Genomic DNA, 20,220 nt, shown 5'->3' with positions numbered 1-20,220 from the left:
TGGAGGGAGGCGGGTAACACAGGGAGGAAGGCAGGGATCAAAATCAGCAGAGACCAAATGGTGAAAAATCACCAAGAAGTTTCAACCCAAGAGGAAATGGTCCAAACTGCTTTGAGACAGAGGGACTGAACTCAGTTCTCATTTGCAAAATGAGGTAGAGGTTGGGCTGGTGCTTGGACCACAATCACTGCTAGGCCCCTGAAATCCTCATTTGCCTCAGTTTCTATAGCAATAAAGATAGTTACTCATCACCTCTGGAGAGAAGCCCTGGAGAACGAAACCTACTGAGGTGTGAAGGACAGGGATTCAGGAGAAGCCAGGGGGATTCAACTCATATGGAAGCCACCCGTGCCCCCAGCTCAGGCCTCTTGTGAGCAGGCCTTGGCCACCAGCACTGGAGGGGGGAACCACTCACCAGGCATACTCACCGCTATGGCCCACCAATGGCGCAGTCTGCACACTGCATATGCAAGTATTAACACTTTAAATCGAAAAACTGCCAAAAGCTGTATTAAAAAAAAAAATACAAGTTTTCAGGAATATACACAAAAGTATACATTAAGTTTTATGAAGAACCCACCAAAGTGTTTTCATTATTCTGATTTAGTTGAAAACTGTCACAGACAGGTACTGGTCTATAGATCAGTTTGGGATCTCTGCTCTAGAATTCGTGGAATATTGTGTAGACAGGGACTCAAATTAACTTCCCATTATCAACAAAAGAATATATAGTGAGGTGTTTCTTTTATCTTTCTATTTGAGTCCACAGAGATTCTGATATCCTTTTAAGGTTGGAGACAATGTTTTGAAAGTCGACTTTCCACTCCAAGCACCTTTCCGCTCACTTTTGATACTGGATTCTTAGTGAAGTCCTCTGGAAAGCTCTGAGTTACTGAGGTGTTGCTAGAGTTCTGCAATCCCAGGAGCTGCCCTCTGATTGTTCACCATGGTTTAGGGACTTTTGTGAAATGCTTTATGTGTATCACTGTCCCACATAATCCCCAACCCCAGCAATTCCATGAGTCAGCAACTATTATGATGGATACAGAAACTGTCCAAGGCCACACAGTATTAGGAGGAAGCCAGGATTGAACCCAGGTAGCCTGATTTCAAAGATCAGGCTCTTAGCCACTATTCCAATTGTCTTAGTAATTCTCATTTACTAAGGAATAGACATAGAATAAAATTTTACCTATTTTACTTGAAAAATACGCTTATTCTGAGTAGTAAGAAGTCAGGTAGGTGGCTCTTGAGTAATGCCTCAGGGTAGGGGTCTGCCAACTGTTCCTTACTAATCAAAACTGCTGAAGGGCTGCAAGCTGACAACTTCATTGCTATCATTGACTGTGTGACCTCACTCAAGACCCTTTCATGTAAATGAAGTTTGCAGCTATATTTGTTTTAATTTGCAACTTTCATTAAAAATGGGTTTACCAGTAATATGCTCATCATTTAGTTTCTTTATTTATCCTACTCCTATCTCTGCATTCTGGACTTGGCAAAAGCATAAATCTTTATTCCTTTATCTCAGTCTCCCAGATCCCAGGGTTTCCTGGAGGCTGTGTCCATTTCCAAGGCCAGGCGTGACAGTCTTTCCAAGCTGAGCTAATAGGTCCCACCTAATTGTCCAATATCATTAACTCTCTAAGCAGAGTTCAGACAACCCTTGGAGATCTGGCCAGAGGATTAACTTGGCTTCCTAAGAATTCCTGGCTCAGACTACTTAAGACAAATTCATCAGAGGAAATAAAAGGAAAGAGAGAAGTCAATTTTGTTATTAAATGTTAATAGCTTTACAGAAAAAAATTATCAAGAGATTTAGGATCTAACATGCTCTGCCACAAGTTCAGTGATGTGGGGTAGGTCAAAACACTGACCCATGAGACTCAATGTCTTTCTCTGGAAAATCAGATTAAATTATATCAGTGGTTTTCCAAATACTCTGTGGCAGCCAAACACTTTTTCAAAACAATCTTACTGGAACACTAACATACTGTACAGATGAAAATGGAATCTACTCAGATTGCAAGGGGGTGATGACAAGGAACCTGGATCTCTATTTACTGGGAATCCCATCTCTTTCCTGCTACCACTTCAGCAGGGTAACTCAGAAAAACAAAACAAAGCTAGACTTTTTAGAGCAGTTCAAAAGCCACTAGAAAATATAACCATTAATATTCTCAACCAAAACTAATGATGATGATAACAATGATTGGAGATAAATCTCTGAGCTTCTGAGACACCTTTCACTGGGCTAAGTGTTTTCTGGGTATTATTTTATTTATGTTTCAGAACTGTGATGATTTCATTTCACATAGGAGCAAACTAAAGTTTAGACTTAATATATACAAAGATATACAATTAGTGACTGTGTTGTGAATAAAACCCAGGTTTTGCTGACTGTAAGGGTCTTAATCGTTGTGCACACAGCTTCTCAGGATAGTGAATAAAGTAGTTAAAGTGAATTTGGGGAAATTTTTAATGAATTTTAATTGCCTATACTGTGTAACACAATGCTGAGACCTGACTTATTCACACTATCACCTGTAAAAACATACCATGGAGATCTATCAAACCCATTCAAAGTCACAGTGTATCCTAGAAAGATACTGCAAATATTCCTTTGAATAAAATGAACACCTCATCTACAAATAACTGCATCTATACAATTTTACAACTGACTAATGTTGCCCAAGATTGTCAATATATCAGTTTTCTCAAAAACTCCTATTATGGAAAAATGAAACAGAATTATTATTAAAAAATACTCTCAGAAATCTACCGCAAGACAGAAAAGGAATGGCATTTTCACTGTGCGATTATATAAACAGGTAAATTTTCCTTTTTAGTACCTGCTGATGGCTTCTATCTCAGCTACTTTTGAAAGAATAAAGGAAAATCTGAATAGCTTCTTCTTCTGTGCTCCCTTATTTTTCATTAATCTTTTCTTTCCTTGAAATGACCAAAGAGAGCACTGAATGGTCCAGGGATAAAGGTAAAGGAAAGATAATGTTTAAAAGAGGAAAAAAGAATTGCATAGAAAGGTCTACTGAGATGAAATTTGCCTTTTGGTTAGTTTCATTATGTCCAAAATATACAACAGAGAATATACAACAGAATACTTACAAATATATCAAAATAAGAAGAGTAGTAGTCATACTGCACCACCTCTTTCTCTAACGTGTTCTCAATACCTCCATTCACCTGGGATGGACAGGAAGAAATGAAAATGAGAGTGTTATGTGCGAAAATAAAACAGGAGAACGTACAAGTAAGGTTTTACAAACACTTTTCTATCTTCTTCAGAAGACAGAGAACAACCACCAGAAATTTTAAAACATGTAAGAACCCTCATATTTCGAACAGAAAAATGGTGAAGGGCATTTCCCACTTCAATTCTGAATTCAACAAATAGATAATGGCAAACAATGCCTTGTTATAGCTTATATTTTGGCACAATAAAATGTTAAACATGATTTTTTTCTCTTATAAGAGAATGTCTTTAATCATACAAACATGTATTTTTATGGAAGACAATTAACATTTATCCAGGGTTCCCCTCACTTTCTGATCACTCTTCACTATTTTAAGTCTTGGAAGGCCAAGCTGTCCCTTAATCACTTAGCAAACATCCGTGACAACAGTTATCATGACACAGAAGAGAAATGTAAAAAATCTCCCTGGTTGTTCCTATTTGCTCCTAGCATTTTAAAATTCTGTACTCGTGAACAGATAACAGACTGAAGGCTAAGCTAGACCTACAATCATATGTGACAGTTACAGCAGATGATATAAAGTAAACCTATTATGACAAATTTTCTGTCCTCTCCCAATTCTATCAAGATGAATTTTAAATGATCAAGTTTAAAATTCTGCATATCAAACTACAAAGAATACTACTTAAAGAATACTACTTTTTAAAAAGTAGTATTCTTTAAAAAAAAAAAAAATCAGAAAGGAACATATGTCTGATAGCTAGGAAAGGGCCTAAGCAGACCCTCTATAACTGTGAGGACCCGTGAAGTAGCTGATAATAGGGAACATGATGTACAATAGCAAATTCAAGTTTCCAATCTGTAGTACAGACACTGTTGGTCTTGACAAACCAGTGCACTTGTCTGAGGACAAATTAGAGGACAATTAACCAGAGATCTGGGTAAAAGAAAAAAGGGGAAAAAGTGAATAAGGAATACCTTTGTATGATTTACGTGTGTGTGTGTGTGAAAGTTGCTCAGTTGTGTCCGACTCTGCAACCCCATAGACTATAGCCCACCAGGCTCCTCTGTCCATAGGGATTCTCCAGGCAAGAATACTAGAGTGGGTTGCCATGCTCTCCTCCAGGGGATCTTTCCAACCCAAGGATTGAACCCAGGTCTCCTGCATTGCAGGCAGATTCTTTACCATCTGAGCCAACAGTGAAGCCCAAGAATACTGGAGTGGGTAGCCTATCCCTTCTCCAGCAGATCTTCTCAATCCAGGAATTGAATCAGGGTCTCCTGCACTGCAAGTGATTTCTTTACCAGCTGAGCTACCAGGGATTTACTACGATTTACTAATCGGTCGTATTAGAGTAAAAGTTGACACGAGGAAAGAATCCTCTTGGCTTAGATACCTTTTCAAGTACAGTTGACCCTTGAGCAACAGGGATTTGAACTGTACGGGTCCACTTACAGGTGGCTATATTTCAATTTTAAATATTATAGCCCTACATAGTCCACAGTTGATTGAATCCACGGGTGTGGGGGAATCATGGATATGGAGGGCTGGCTATAGATTATACAATATATCCCCTCCCCTGCACTGTCCAAGGTCAACTGCACCTGTTATAAAAATGGAAGATACAACGAACACTATTTTGTACCTTAAATCCTTAAGGAGGCTTAGATTTCTGTGTAATTTGTGCAGAAGAGCTACAGACTTGACTATAAGCCTTTACCAATGAATAGAATTAAAAACCTGAGAGCAAGGATAAATAATTGAAAGCCAACCAACCATCTAGTTTCACTGCTGTGTCTCTCTAGACCAAGGAAACTTAATATCCAAAATATTCTAAAAAATGATTATTCCAAGTAGACTATGGCAAAGAGGCATTCTCTACCACACAGAAACCAACCCTCCTGACTGTGAGAACAGGAATTAAGGCTGCTGATACAGTTCTGCAATAACAAGCCAGTAGAAAGAGGTTCTCCTCAGTATCCATAAACTTTAAAATAAACTGTCATTTCATGTTGCCTTTCAATAGAGAAAGGGCTTCCCCAGTGGCTCAGTGGTGAAGAATCCAACTGCCAATGCAGGAGACACAGGAGACGTGGGTCGGGAAGATCCCTTGGAGTAGGAAATGGCAACCCACTCCAGTATTCTTGCCTGGAATATTCCATGGACAGAGCCTGGTGGGCTACAGTCCATGGGGTCACAAAGAGTCAGACACAACTGAGCATGCGCACAAAAGAAGAACTTAAATAGAGTAAAATCTGTATCTCTAACCCCAACTTACACTCAAAATTACTTCAAAATCTTGGCCCCTAGTACAAGATGTCCCAAACAGATTCATCTTTAATTTCACATAGACCCCACCCCCCTTCCCAATCATGGTTCTGTCAGAACTGGTACTGTTATTCTAGATTCTGTCCTTAGAAATCCTAAGAGTCATCTTTGGATACTGGGGTGATAAAATCAGCTTATCAACAAATCATTATATTTCTTCCTTTAGTATGTCTCTCAAGTTAGCTGTTCATTTTCTACTTCCACAACCTTCCAAGGAGTTCCTCCAAAACTTCTGAGTTAACGTTCTTACTATCAATCTGCCTGGAATTTAAACTAATCTGCAAACCACTGCTATGAACTTGATCCATTCACCAAGTATTTGCTGAGCACCTAGTGAGTGCCAAGGACTATTCTACACACAGGAAATACTTCAGTCAAGAAATGAATATCTATGTCTTTGTGGAACTAACATGCTAGCAAGTGCAGAGAGACGACACATAAGAAAATCAGAAAAAAAGGAAAAAAGAAAATCAGTGCTACAAAAGACAGAAGCAGGACAGTGTGGCGGAATAACCGTTGACTCCTTTGTGGTGGGTGGTCATGGAAATCTTCCCTTGGTGACTGGTTCAAATGAGTTAAATCAGTTGAAATGACTGATACTAGCATAGTAAGACAAAATCTACATCAAGATGAAGGAAATGAACCAATTCATGTAGAAGAATGGGTCTAAGACAGAAGAGAGCTTGTTCCATTCTGTGAATAGAAGTCTGGCTGACCTGGGTGAGCCAGGAACAAAGGGTGGGAAAGGAAATTGGGGTTGGCTTCTTGGGGGCTTTGGATTTTAAGTGCTCTGATAGGTCAGTGAAAAGTTTTAAACAGAAAATGTTATCTGATTTATATTTCTACTTATTCTACTTTTAAAAGTCACTCTGGCTTCTATCAAGAGAATGGATTTGGGGAGGGCAAGAGTGGAATCCAGGACTTCCCTGGTGGCTCAAATGGTAAAGAATGTGCTTGCAAAGCAGGAGACCCAGGTTCGATCCCTGGGTTGGGAAGATCCCCTGGATAAGGGACTAGCTACCCACTCCAGTATTCTTGACTAGAGAATCCTATGGACAGAGGAGCTTGGTGAGCTACAGTCCATGGGTCACAAAGAGTTGGACATGACTGAGCCACTAACACACACACACACACAAGCATGGAAGCAGGTAAACCGGTCAGGCCCAGACAGGGTGCAGTAGTTTGGATGAGTGGCTTGGTCAAGGGTGGTATTAGTAGAAATGGAAAGAGGTCATGTTATGAGTGTGTTTTATAGGCGGATTTGACAGGCCTTACTTTTAAGGATAGGAGGCATGAGAAAGACAAAATAAACCAAGCAAATCAATCAAGGATGAGTCTTAACCTTTGGCCTGAGCATCTGGGTATCATTTCTTGATAAAAAACAAAGCGAAGGAAAGCAGGGATGTGTGTGTCATTGGGGAGCACATCACGTTAAGCATCCAAACAAAAATAGCAGGTAGGTCATGATGTGATGTGGAGTATGAGTCATTAGCTCTGGAAGATCTCAAAACTGTGTTCCAGTCTGCTCTAGAATCTATCTCAGCTCACAACTGCAGTAACTCCAACACTTCTCTGTAGCTGTTTTAAGATTTTCAATAGTCTGGAACCAACTTACCTAGGCAATTTTGTTTCCTATGGGAACCTTATTTCTAGCCAGGCTAATATTTTCTGTCTGCCCCTGTTCCCCCCGCAAACCATACACACACACACACACACACACACACACAAGCACACTCTTGCCTCAGTGCTTTTGTTCACCTCCTTCACCAAACTGTCTCCCCACTGGTCCCACCATCTGATCCTACATCATTCTTCTATCCCCAGTTCCTTCTACCCACACATAATTCCTTCCATACACAATTCAGTTCATCTCCTCCACTCACTCCTCAGATACTTCCAATCCACTGAACTCTACCGGTGAATTTCTGTTATCATTGGTGATCACAGTTTAACCACAGAACATAGTGACAGTGAAATAATAAAATCAGAATCAGTAGGATAATAAACACCTGAAACGTAAGTGTAACAGTAATGAGAGAATAATAAGCAACTTATTTCTGTTTCTGGGTACAACTTACTTTTAGTGTGTGTGGGCTCAGTCGTGTCCTGACTCTGCAATCCTATGGACCCTATGGCCTGATAGCCTTCTCTGTTCATGGAATTTTCCAGGCAAGAGTACTGGAGTGGATTGTCATTTACTACTTACAGGGGCTCTTCCTGACCCGAGGATCAAACCCATGTCTCTTGCATCTTCTGCACTGGCAGGCAGATTCTTTACCACTGTACAACCCAGAAAGCCCTAAAATTTACTTTAGCTAACAATAAATTACATAATCTATAGTTATATAGAGCTTCATAACTGCCAAGGGGCTGTGGTATATATCTTATTATTTGATTCTCACAAGAAGTCACAAGGAAGGCAAGACAGGTATCAGCTCAGTTACCTGACTGAGAAACCAAGGTTCAGAGAATTTAAATGGCTTGCCTGAGGCCACAGAGCTGGTCATGATGGCTCCAAGACAAACCAGAAGCATCCTGGTTCTTTCAAATACATCAGTTGGAAAATACAGTAAGACAGGCAATAAGCACTGATAATGGCCTTTCTTGATCTATAATCTTAACCCAGGTATCAAAAGCTGAGAAAGAAAAATGATTTCTCTTCTGCTGCCATTTTGATCCCTGTCCCTGTCAGTCTAAGAGTCTAGGGGAAAAGAGAAATAGAATCTTCAGGCAAACCAAGCCAATGGTGAATTCTAGATCTAATTTGAGAAATCAGTCTACTCAGGTATGTACCAAAAGGTCTGACACAGAACCAGAACCATCCCTTCAACTGGACCCAAAGAAATCAGCCACCCCAAGGTCTCTGAAGAGGAAAATTCACCACGGTGCTCTTAGGCTGCTCCAGCTCGCCCAGGCCGTGTGCTCCAGGCTGGGTTGGTGCCAGTCAGCTCCCTGGAGCCAGGAGGGAAGTGGCCAACTTGGAAATTGTATGTGAAGGCAAAGTATTTTGGTTATTGCTATGATTGCTTAGAATATCTGGGCCCCCATATTCCTTTGAAGGCCTAAGTTCCCTTTATGCTGTTTCTTTCCTCTTTTAAAGATTAACACCAGGAGGCAATATAAGATACCTGTTATATCTCCTCAGCTAAACTTTAAATCTGTAGCTTTCTGTGACGCCTGCAACACCTCAATCAGAATCTTGTGTCTTGGCACTCAGTAAATGTATAAGCATGTAAAAATAACAATGGACCTGAGTGATTAGAGGTTTATAGAAACAGACAACAAAAGAAAAGGGATGGTACAGTGTGTAATGAAAAACCCAGGTCAGGGCTGACAATTTTAAACAAACAGAACTAGAAAATTAAATGTGCCTTTAGAGAAAAAAAAAAAATAGCCTCGCTAAGCAAGTCAAGATATACTATTTTAGAGATCATATACTCTTTTATGATCTTTTTACAAATCAGGAAACTGGCAGTCAGAGGAAAAGTGAGGATAAAAACACACTTCTCAATTGCTAGGCCTGGTGATTTTTCATTTATAACAAGCTGCATGCAGATGGAAACAGGTCCCTCGTGATGAATGAAACAGGGTGCATCCCACTTACCTCACTTCCATTCTCATTTCCTCAAAGCAGGAAGGAAGGAAGTGAGAAGTGTAACCCCATGACCCACCACAGCCCCAAACCACAGCTTCTCTTACTTAAAACGCACTCAGTGTGGTCGTATCAGTGGCAAACCAACAAACGCCTTGATTTTGTGCTATCACTATAATAATGTTAAGTGTGCTTCCTTAAAACTGTCTTCTTTCTTTTTCATCTCTCATTCCACAGCTGACTGTTTTGAAAATATTCTTTTAATTATATCAATTGAAATATATTCTTTGATGCAACACATAGTAAAAAGAGACACTTGAAATCACTGTTGTCATATCACTGGCTTTTCTGGCTTTAAATAATAATAGGGCACACCCACAGAGTTAGATTAAAAGAAAGAAAATCTGTGAACAGAAACCTAACAGTAGATTCATATTGCACATGACCTTGATTCTAGAACCAATCTTCTCTTTTTTTTAAAAAAAAAAAAAAAAAAGCTTTTTATTTTCTAATATAAGTATATATCTGCTTTCAAAAAGAGCTTTATTCCTCTATTAGAATTTATGATGAAATTAAATTACTCCAATGATGCTAATTATTAAGAGTCTAAAATCTAAAACAAATTCATGGTATGAATCAGAATGCTAATCAGTTTAGATTAAGACACTCACTCTATTTATGAGGTAAAATTAAAAATAATTTCCCAACAGGAATCTGAGCATCCTTTCATATTCTCTATATTTTAATAAATTTCTTATAAAGCACCTAGCACCATGCCTGCAAAGAGTAATCTCTTAATAATAAACAATAGCTAATAACTATTGCTACCCAGGCTTTAGCAAATATTTCTTTGAAATAAATGAATCGCTGAAAGTAAAGGAAACGGACAATTTTTGCCTGAGAGGAAAGCATTCTGAAAGAGTTCACCCATGTGCTTCTAAGAAATATAAATGGTCAAAGGCATGGTTTTCAAGAAAACAGATATATTGGGTAAATAAAATATATTACTAAAGTGAGTATCACCTGTTTATTTTTACTTTTATGAAACGTAGCAACTAGAGAACTTAAAATTACATATAAGGCTTGCATTGTATTTCACTAGGACAATTGAAAAGACCCTGATGCTGGTTAGACTGAGGGCAAGAGGAGAAGGGGGCAACGCAGAGGATGAGACGGTTGGATGGCATCACTGACCGTGCACATGAGTCTGAGCAAACTCAAGGAGACAGTGAGAGACAGGGAACCTGGTGTGCTGCAGTTCATGGGGTCACAGAGAGTCAGACACGACTGAGCGCCCGAACGAGGACAGTACTGGTCTAGACAATTATTTGGCAATATAACCACAGAAAGCTGACAAATCAGACAAACCTCCACATGTCTCGAGGATTTCTTTTGGATAAAATATGAATAGTCTCTGAAAAAAGATAAAAAATAAGTGCATGCAAAAATCTTAAATGTAGGAACTACAAAGTAGATGTAACATTAAAACATATTCCAGAAGCATGCTACATTTTTTGAAGCAAGGACCAGCACTTGTTTTTTTCTTTAAAAGGCCAGGGGATAAAGAATTTTCCCTTTGTGGCCAAATGGACTTTGTCAAAACTAGTCAACTCAACCACTCAGTACAAAAGTCAGCCACAGAAAATATGTAAACAGATGGGCAGGGCTATGTTGTAATAAAACTTTATTTATAAAACCAGGCCACCTGAATTTGGTTCTCAGACTGCAGTTTGCCAACTCCTGTTATAAAATAAAACCCCATGAATTCAACTTTCATAACAACAAAATACATTTTAAACTAACCAGGTTTGTTTTAAACAATAACAGTAAAAAACAAGGAAAGTTCAAATCAACTGGAGAAGATCAAGAATGCCTCATTTGAAAGAAAGGTGGAATTCACGAAAGTGAGACAGAAATGATGAGAAAAATAAGAAACAACTTTGTCTCTGGAAACAATTCATATAATGTCACAGAAAACAAAAACAAAACTCACTTACATTTAACTCTATTATCCACAGTAATGTTACAAATAAGAGGTCAAAGGTGACAAACAAACAGAAAGTCCTCCTGACATCAGATATGCCCTTCTTCTCCCTTCCTTCATAGGACTCGATCCTGGCCATGAGCTGCGTGGGGTTGATGGAGTGGATGTCGCGCACAGAAGCGTGTGAGCTCTGACTCCCCGTGAGAGTATTCTCCATGTCTTCTGGCAGGGGGTTCATCCTGCAGGAGGGTTAAAGGAGCCTCTCTCCAACTTCACCATCCCTCAAGGGAAGAGATCTTTGGGGAACAGAAGAGAGACACCACATTAAATCAGAGCCCAGCTGATACTGCAATGTGACCCCCATCCCCATGCAACAGTCCATCTGTCTGAGCATCAGGGTGTCTGAACTGAAGACATTTCTGTCCTGATGAAGGCAGAGTGAGAAAATGAAATGAGAAGCAATTCTTGATGTTATCCATCAATACTACTCCAAAAAAACCTGTTATGGAAAAAACTGTCAATAAAGAAGAATACAATACAGTAAATGGCAAAGACAGGTTGTTAATCACAACAAAAATGTGTGCCTGGAACCTGGAGCATGCCTCTGGGTGAGCAAGCCAAGGCAGCTCCCTTGCTGCGCCAGGCAGAAAACTACAATTCTGTCAGTGTCATTCATTCCCTGTGGACCAGGAAACATTTACTGAACAGCTTCACTGAGAGCATGTAACTAAAACACGTAAATCAGCTATGAAAAAATGTACTTCCTATAGAGGAACTGCTTTCCACCACAGGTATCTAATTAACCAAATTTGCATTTCCATTACCTGTTAATAAGTCCGTTTCTGTACCTCTCCTTAGAAAAGAACTATGCCCACCCTAAGAAGTTTACCATATGCAAACACCCCACTGATAACTGCAACAATCACTGACCCAAATGGAGACACAGGATCCCTCCCCTCAAGGCCAGCACATGCTTCTTAAATAAATAAAAGATTGGGAATCTGATTGACCTGATCTCCCCAAGGATGGGGCAAAGTCAGCAAACAGGGAGTATTACGATGGATGGCATTTTTCTTTGCTAACTATTCTGGTTTCCTTTCCTACATTAGCTCTCCCTGAGGGAGGATTATACGCCCCTGGTTCTGCTGAACCTGGTGCCTTCCTTTGGCCAGTGTAATGCGTGTCATTTATGTCCAGAGCTTAACCAGCACAAGGCTCCCATGCTCTCCTTTCTGCCACAATGGGGTGACTGGCAAAGTCCAGAGAAAGAAGAACATTTTTCAGGTGGGCAAAATACCACTTCAAAACATTGCAGGAATTTCCCTAAAGTCTATCTTTACCCTTGGCTTTTCATTTCTCTCCTTCCCCACACTCAGGAACAAAAGTGCTTCCCACATTTTCATAAAGTATAGTGATTTAATGACAAAACATTTTTGAAAGCAATTTGGTTATATGAACTATGATACTTTAAAATATTTGTATTTCTTGATCCTGTAACCCTACTTCTGGTAATCTAAAGGAACTTAACTGTAGACCTTCAAGGCAAAAGTTGATCCGTGTCATTAGAGGCTGGGTCAGTGATTACTCCCAAGCAAAAGGAAGGAAAAAGTTACTAGAGGGCACAAGCGTGGTCTTGGTCTGAGTAGGGCTAATAGGGCTGTACTTGTTTTTTTAATAATTTATTGTCATATCATTGGCTCAAATCCACTAAACTGTACAGAAAATCTAAAGAAGTCACAATTCAAATAGAGGACTGTTTTTAGGAAGAAAACCATTTGCAAGGTAATTAGATCATTTTCTTAGTCTTACTCATTCTCCTTTCCCCTCATCAATGAAAAAGGACAGCAAACACCAATAGCCGAGAAACCTGAGGCTATTTCCAACTAAAAACTGACATCATTCAACGTTGTACACACCTGACTTGGGAAATGAGAATCATTACCTTATTTTTCATACATGTGTTTATATAACTGCTAATTAGCTAGAATGCTTAGATGCTATTTGCAATGGCTTTAGTAGTAAAGTTACCCACGGCACAGAATGCTCTGAGAAGCTTGACTCTTTATCAGATGGACCTCTGTCTGGGACAGATTGAAATTTTAAAAGGGAGCGAAAGCTTCCTTTTAATGAATAAAGTGGAAGATATTTCTAAAGCCTCTTTTCTGCTCTACAACTGCAGGACTTCACCTTAACCATGTCCTTCAGAAAGATTCAGTTCAAGTGTCAATTCCTTCAGGAAGACTTCTCTGAAGTACTTCCTACATTCCTATCCCCAGGCAAGGCCAAGTACATCTCCTCCCTTAAGCTTGTGGATATGCCACTTACGATAATGCTTACCACACTGCCTTAATTACCCACTTAACTCTTCCATCTCTCCTACTAGCTGGAGTGTTCCTTGAAGCCCTTCAATTTGATTTGCACACCCTTGTGTCCTTAGGGACCACCTCAGCACATGTGCAGCAGAAACAAAACAGATATTGACTGGATAAATCCTGCCTAGCATCTAGCCCACACAATAATGCAGAGTGGGCTCTCGGAAACCTCTACTTCTCATTTTTGAGGAAGAGCTTGGATATTTTCCCAGATACAATGCAGAAAGTATTAAACACCCAGTTCTTGTACTGAGTCCTCTCTGGAGTTGGCTTGAGGAAAGCTGCTGCTGCTGCTGCTAAGTCGGTTCAGTCATGTCCGACTCTGTGCGACCCCATAGACGGCAGCCCACCAGGCTCCCCAGTCCCTGGGATTCTCCAGGCAAGAACACTGGAGTGGGTTGCCATTTCCTTCTCCAATGCATGAAAGTGAAAAGTGAAAGTGAAGTCGCTCAGTTGCATACAACTCCTAGCGACCCCATGGTCTGCAGCCTACCAGGCTCCTCCGTCCATGGGATTTTCCAGGCAAGAGTACTGGAGTGGGTTGCCTCTCTAAAGAGGTGTTAAGTACTGATCAGCTGTACATATGGTGGCCTGAATCTACAAAGCAGGGTTTATTCCAACGATGGAAGGAGCACGGGAAAGGGGGCAGGTGAGGAAGAGCTGAGTGGAGGGTTATAAAGAAAAACATCACCTTATTTTTCTCTGGAATTTGTGTGAGGAGATGAGAATCCTCTTTTGTTGTTTTGGTTTTTGAAAAAGAGATTCATATCTTAATTGTTTTATCTGGATAGGTAAGGCTCCTCCTCTGTGTTGGCTATTTTGACAGTCAAGCTGTGTTCACAAACCACTCCCAAATTCTGAGGCTTAAAACAATCTACATTTATTCCCAGGTTCATGGGTCTAGTTCAGTTCACCTGGTCTAGTCTGAGCCCAGCTGGCAACTCTGCTTCAGGCGATGCGATGCGTAGAAGAGTTTGGCTTCAAACTATGTGTTGGGTCTAAGTCTGTCTTAGACTGTCCTGTCTGTCTTTCCCCTTGGTCCAAGACGACCTGGGGCATGTTCTCTTCATGGCAAATGGCAAGAGCACAGGAGACAAGCTCAACCATGTAAGCACAGTGGAATCTCTGTACACATCATGTTTGCTCATATTCTATCGGTTAAAGCCCAAAGGGCATGGAGCTGAGATGTATACACTCCATCCAAACAGGAGAAGAAGGTAAGTGAGTATTTGTTGACAAATATTCCAATCTATCACAGATGTCAATGTTCTAAACTAGGAGTCAACAAACTGTAGCCTGTAGGTCAAATGTGGCAGGCTACTTGTTTCTGAATGCAGAGGTTTTATTAGAATACCACCACACCCATTCCTGTGGTTGGTATCGATTGCTATGGATACTTTCACATGAAGAAAGAGGAAGGGAATAGCCGCAACCGAGATTATATGGTTCACAAAGCCTAAAATACTTCCTTTATTATTTGCAATTTTCTAAAAAGGGGGACTGTTGCTTCCATCACCTTCTCAAAGGGGAGCTAGCTGAAATTCAGAGTTACTGTGTTGTAATCAGCAAAAAGTAGGCTAATTGATGAATATTAATTTTTCCAATGCATGCTCTGATTCTTCAATGAGGAAAAACTTATAATTCCTTCTCTTTATTTTTCCATAGGTAGCCCTTGTGACACAGCACAGCTCAGGCACAGGTGGTCTTGTCTCATGCTGGCTTACCTGAGGGCCACTTCAGCAGTACTTTTAGCCCAATACTCGGCTCTCTGCCTTATTTTATTCCCTTAATCCCACATTACTAGAGCTGGAGAAAAATGCTGTCCCATCTATACTGGTAGCCTCCTAAACGATAATACCCTTCACACTTGGAGAAAAACAAAAATCTGAGATCCTTTTGCTTCCAGAAAGAAGAGCTTACATCTTCGAGCAGCTGTATCTTTGAGATGTCCCCAGGCTGGCTGTAAAACTGGCTGGCCAAAACTTCAGCTCCATCTGCGTCGACACAGAATTGATATACTACCCAGATGGCAAACAGCAGCTGCTCTGGGGCAGTAGCCACCACAGCAAGCATTTTGCACAAGTCCCACAGTCTCCTGGGAGAAAAGGAAAGGGCCTCTGGGCACCTAGCGGTGGCAGTCAAATCAAGTCTCTCAACCCAGGGTCCCAGCCTTCTTCTCTGTATTACTTCCGGCCACAGCAACACACCGTATGTTCTACTCCGAGAGAGAATGTGAGGATAACAGACACTAAAAACACTTAACTCAGCAAGACCTTAGTCATCAACTTATCCAGAGGCCTGGGGAGCAGATTTGGCTTACAGACATGTTTTGCTTGGTCTTGTACAGGATTTCTAAAGATTTTGAACTAATTGCTAACATTTTAAATAATGATCTTTCAAGTAAAATTCCAGATGTCTAGCTTCTCTGGAAAAGTTAAAAGACACAGAATGGCCAGGCCTGCATTCCCTTACCATGAGAACAAAGCCAAGAAACTGCTGAGCTCTTCAGATGGAGCCCACACTCTCCACTTGGCCTCAGCCTCGACCTTGCCTGGGGGCATCTGAGTCCACCACTCTGATCTACTCCCCCTCCCTTGCTTGACAGGCAGAGAGTCCTACAACTGAAGGTTGTGTCTCAAGGTGCTATTTCACAGCTTTCCTTATGCTTGTTATTGAAATTATTCTTGCCTAGAAAGGTTTGCTTACAGATGGAGCAAACAAAAAAGTAGCAGCTGAGGCCTACATGGATTATGAGGGTTCACCCATCCGAAAGATATTTCAAGACATATTTGAGGATTAAGACCTCCACTTCCTTCCTCTCTGTCAGATTCCTGGAAGGAAACAGGAGGGACATAAGGTGTTCAAACGGCCCTTGGGATACAGTGACTGGACTTGTCCCTAGAGACCAGAGCTGCTTCAGGGGTGCCCACTCTGTCCCAGGACTGAGTTTCTCAGGGGGCAGGAAGCACCTAGAGTTGGCTCTCCTCTTGCAAGGCCCACCACGTGTTATGAGACCCAGTAGATGATGGTTTTTTTAAAGTCCTGTTTAGAGCCGAAAGTTTCCAAAATGAAACAGCTAGAAGTGGAGAACGGGAATAACATGGGACTAACCTGACATTTACAAGCATAATGTGCCAGTATGAGAAAAAGGCATGATAGCTAAAAAAACACAGATGCTTTTAGAGTAAGCATGCACAGAGAAGACAGTGCTGTGGAAAGGAAGCTAATCCAGAGTATCAGAAAAACATAATAGACAACCTTCCTATTCTAAAGGTATCACTGTGAGATGAGGAAAGTTCTGCATGCCTAAGAAGACCTGGGGAGTCTACATGTCAGAATTCAACTAACTATTCAAACTTTCAAAAAATTAAAACTTCTATTTAGTGTCTGTTTAGATGAGCTGCTTATATTTTTAGAATATCCCAAAGTTGCTTTGCAGTAAAGACATTCTAAGCAACAACAACAACACATGATTCATTGTCCTGCGCTTCCTGATTCTAATGCTCTAGTATGTCCATTCTACCTTGGAAAGTAAAGAAAGACCTGGTAGAACTCTGATGACCGTGGCTTTACTAGAAAGTCTGGCTTCCCAGGTTAGGAAGCTAATGAATTTGTGTTACATTCCAGCTTCTGGGCTAGAGGATTATCACGATGAAGAACTACAGGAAGTTTAACAAAATCAAGATCAAACAAACCTGTCTTTGGCAAATATCCACTACCATTATGCTCACATTTCAAAACAGCCCTGGCTTACTTTATACCTTATATACTGCAAGTTAAATACAATGTCTAGAAATGCAGTACTAAAATCTAGACAATTGGATTGAAATTTAAAACACCTTCACATCACTTTCAAATTAGCAGCTGTAGTAATAGGAAATTACTGTACAGAGAAGTCTGGAAAATAAAGTTATTTTAAGTTAATAAGTAAAAAAAAAAAAATTTAAGCATCGAAATAAAATCACTCACCAACTGTTCGATATATATTTTAAAATCTTTCTAGAATCAAGGAGTCAAATTTTTCCAGCAGATCCCTATTAATTTTCCAACTGAAAATGAGTGAAATACTTAGAAGAAGAAAAAAAAAATCTATGTGCATGTATGAAACTCTACTGGGCGTTTTGTAGATTTGCCTATATCACCAGGACTATAACGGGACATTAAGATAATACTGTCCTCTGAAATTTAAACCATAAAATCAATACATAGTGAATCAGAGTAGATGTGCTCTGTCCTTAAAGACACAAAATGGCTCATGGGCCAAGAAACAAGAACAAGGTGACTGGACATATGTTCAAAGGTGGGAACACGCCCACCAGAAAGGGGGGTGGTCAGTCCGCAAAACAGGAGAAACAGGGTCACGAACAAATGGCAGCTGTGCCCAGCCTGGCACCCTTCAAATAGGGGCACCTTGTCTGTTGGATTTTAAGTCTTCAACACACTGACTAGATGATTCCTACGATTACTATGATGGCATAGGGCATCATTAGTGTCTTTTGTTACTGAACAGTTTAATAATTCCCGACATACCTCCTACAACCTGTCATACTTCTGTGCTCCTTATTAAGGTATGACAGGGCAACAGCACACCAGTTAGCCTGAGATTAAACAGCCTACACGGCAGTTATGTTGTTAACTGCAGATTCTGAGATGTGAGTTTACCTGTGTGAGGAAGTGCCCCTTCTCACAGGGCTCTGGACACAGAGGCTGACAAAATCAAGTTTCGCAGTCAACAAGAAAGACGGCTGGACTCAAAGCTAACAAAGTCATGAATTTGATACCACTGAAAAGCTTTTTTGGGGAGGTAAATGTCAAGATGTCTCCTGATGACCCTCAGTGGTATCATCATGCAAAACTGCTCTTGAGTGGCTCCTAGAGATATCACCCAGAGACCATGTTAGTGATGGTTAGCCACCATAAAAATTAGCATATCCTATATATAGTATGCAAGTGGGAATATTGCAAAAGAGAATTATAGAAAGGTTGTATCATCACTCCAGTATTCTGCCAATATCTCTTCATAAGCTTACATGTAATAATCATTTTCTTAATAATCATTTAATAAGTAGACTTATTAAATGAATGAGTTACCAAGCTCAACCCAAAGCTGTAATAACTGAACTTGACTATATGATGGTGATACCATATTTGCTTATTCTCAATCTGACTTGCATTTAGGTATGATTACAAATTCATACTCAATAAAAAGCCAAGGAGGGTATATAGTTCAGTTAGAGATTTTTAATAAGTACACAAAAACTTAAAAAACTCAAGATGCATAAAGTTCTGAAGATACTCTGAAGTTACATACTCTTAACCTAAGCAACTAGGAGAAGGCAATGGCACCCCACTCCAGTACTACTGCCTGGAAAATCCATGGACGGAGGAGCCTGGTAGGCTGCAGTCCATGAGGTCCCTAACAGTCAGACACTACTGGGCAACTTCACTTTCACTTTTCACTTTCATGCATTGGAGAAGGAAATGGCAACCCACTCCAGTGTTCTTGTCTGGAGAATCCCAGGGACGGGGGAGCCTGGTGGGCTGCCATCTATGGGATCGCACAGAGTTGGACATGACTGAAGCGACTTAGCAGCAGCAACCTAAGCAGCTATAGCTACAATCTGATAGTAGTCTAATATATTTGAAGGGCTTCCCAGATGGCGCCAGTGGTAAAGTATCTGCCTGCCAATGCAGGAGACATGGGTTTGATCCTGGGGTCAGGAAGATGCCCTGGAGGAGAGCATGGCAACCTACTCTAGTATTCTTGACTGGAGAATTCCATGGACAGAGGAGCCTGATGGGCTACGGTCCTTAGAGTTGCAAAGAGCCAGACATGACTGAAGCAACTTAGCACACATGCTCACACACACAATATAATTGAAATCAGGTTTAAGACTTACCAATCAGTATCCATGTGCTTCTTATGAGAAAGAACAGAAATACAAAATGCATCTTTAAAAACTAAGAAAATGCGAAAGCTTACTTAGTGATAGATTATAATCAAAATGGGAAGTTTTAGTTTACTTTTTATATCTATTTAGTATGTTAAAGACACAAAGGGATATAGATTATTCAAACACTGTAAGTTTTAACACTGTAAGTTTATTAAACACTGTATTTTTTCAACCCTACAACCCTACATACATATATGCTATTTTAAGGATATAATATGCCATGTTCTAAATATTGATCATAAAGCTAGACTATTAAAAATATATAATTTGGCAAGCCTTGCAATTAGGTGCAAAATACAGAATAAATAATAAATAAGTTTTCTAAAATAACTACTGAGATAAAAATAGTTAAAAATTAAAACAGACTATTTAGAAAATACAGTGGTATGCTGTCAAAGTTAGGCTTATTATCAAATTCACTTCTTTAAAGTGCTCATGAAATTAAAAGACGCTTATTCCTTGGAAGGAAAGTTATGACCAACCTAGAGAGCATATTCAAAAGCAGAGACATTACTTTGCCAACAAAGGTCCGTCTAGTCAAGGCTATGGTTTTCCTGTGGTCAGGTATGGAAGTGAGAGTTGGACTGTGAAGAAAGCTGAGTGCCGAAGAATTGATGCTTTTGAATTGTTGTGTTGGAGAAGACTCTTGAGAGTCCCTTGTACTGCAAGGAAATCCAACCAGTCCATCCTAAAGGAGATCAGTCCTGGGTGTTCATTGGAAGGACTAATGCTGAAGCTGAAACTCCAATACTTTGGCCACCTCATGCAAAGAGC

The 20,220-nt window shown here is 40.2% G+C and overlaps 1 protein-coding gene across 5 annotated transcripts in view; it reads right to left on the bottom strand.

Annotated features, from left to right (window-relative positions):
- The window catches only part of STARD3NL (STARD3 N-terminal like), a 60,855-nt gene that overhangs the window by 12,688 nt on the left and 27,947 nt on the right, over positions 1-20,220 (bottom strand). For all 5 annotated transcript variants that reach the window (XM_025291126.3, XM_044946622.2, XM_025291125.3 and 2 more), the window contains 3 exons: positions 11,134-11,416; positions 3,127-3,204; positions 429-506 (listed from right to left, as the gene is read on the bottom strand). In XM_025291126.3, the coding sequence (XP_025146911.1) occupies positions 429-506; positions 3,127-3,204; positions 11,134-11,358 (381 nt within the window). In that variant the 5' untranslated portion in view covers positions 11,359-11,416. The remainder of the gene's footprint in view (positions 1-428; positions 507-3,126; positions 3,205-11,133; positions 11,417-20,220) is intronic.

Source organism: Bubalus bubalis, chromosome 8 (assembly GCF_019923935.1).
Source record: "Bubalus bubalis isolate 160015118507 breed Murrah chromosome 8, NDDB_SH_1, whole genome shotgun sequence".
In the NCBI taxonomy this organism is placed as follows: domain Eukaryota; kingdom Metazoa; phylum Chordata; class Mammalia; order Artiodactyla; family Bovidae; genus Bubalus; species Bubalus bubalis.
Note: the sequence above shows the minus strand (reverse complement) of the source record. Positions and strands in the feature narration are given on the sequence as shown.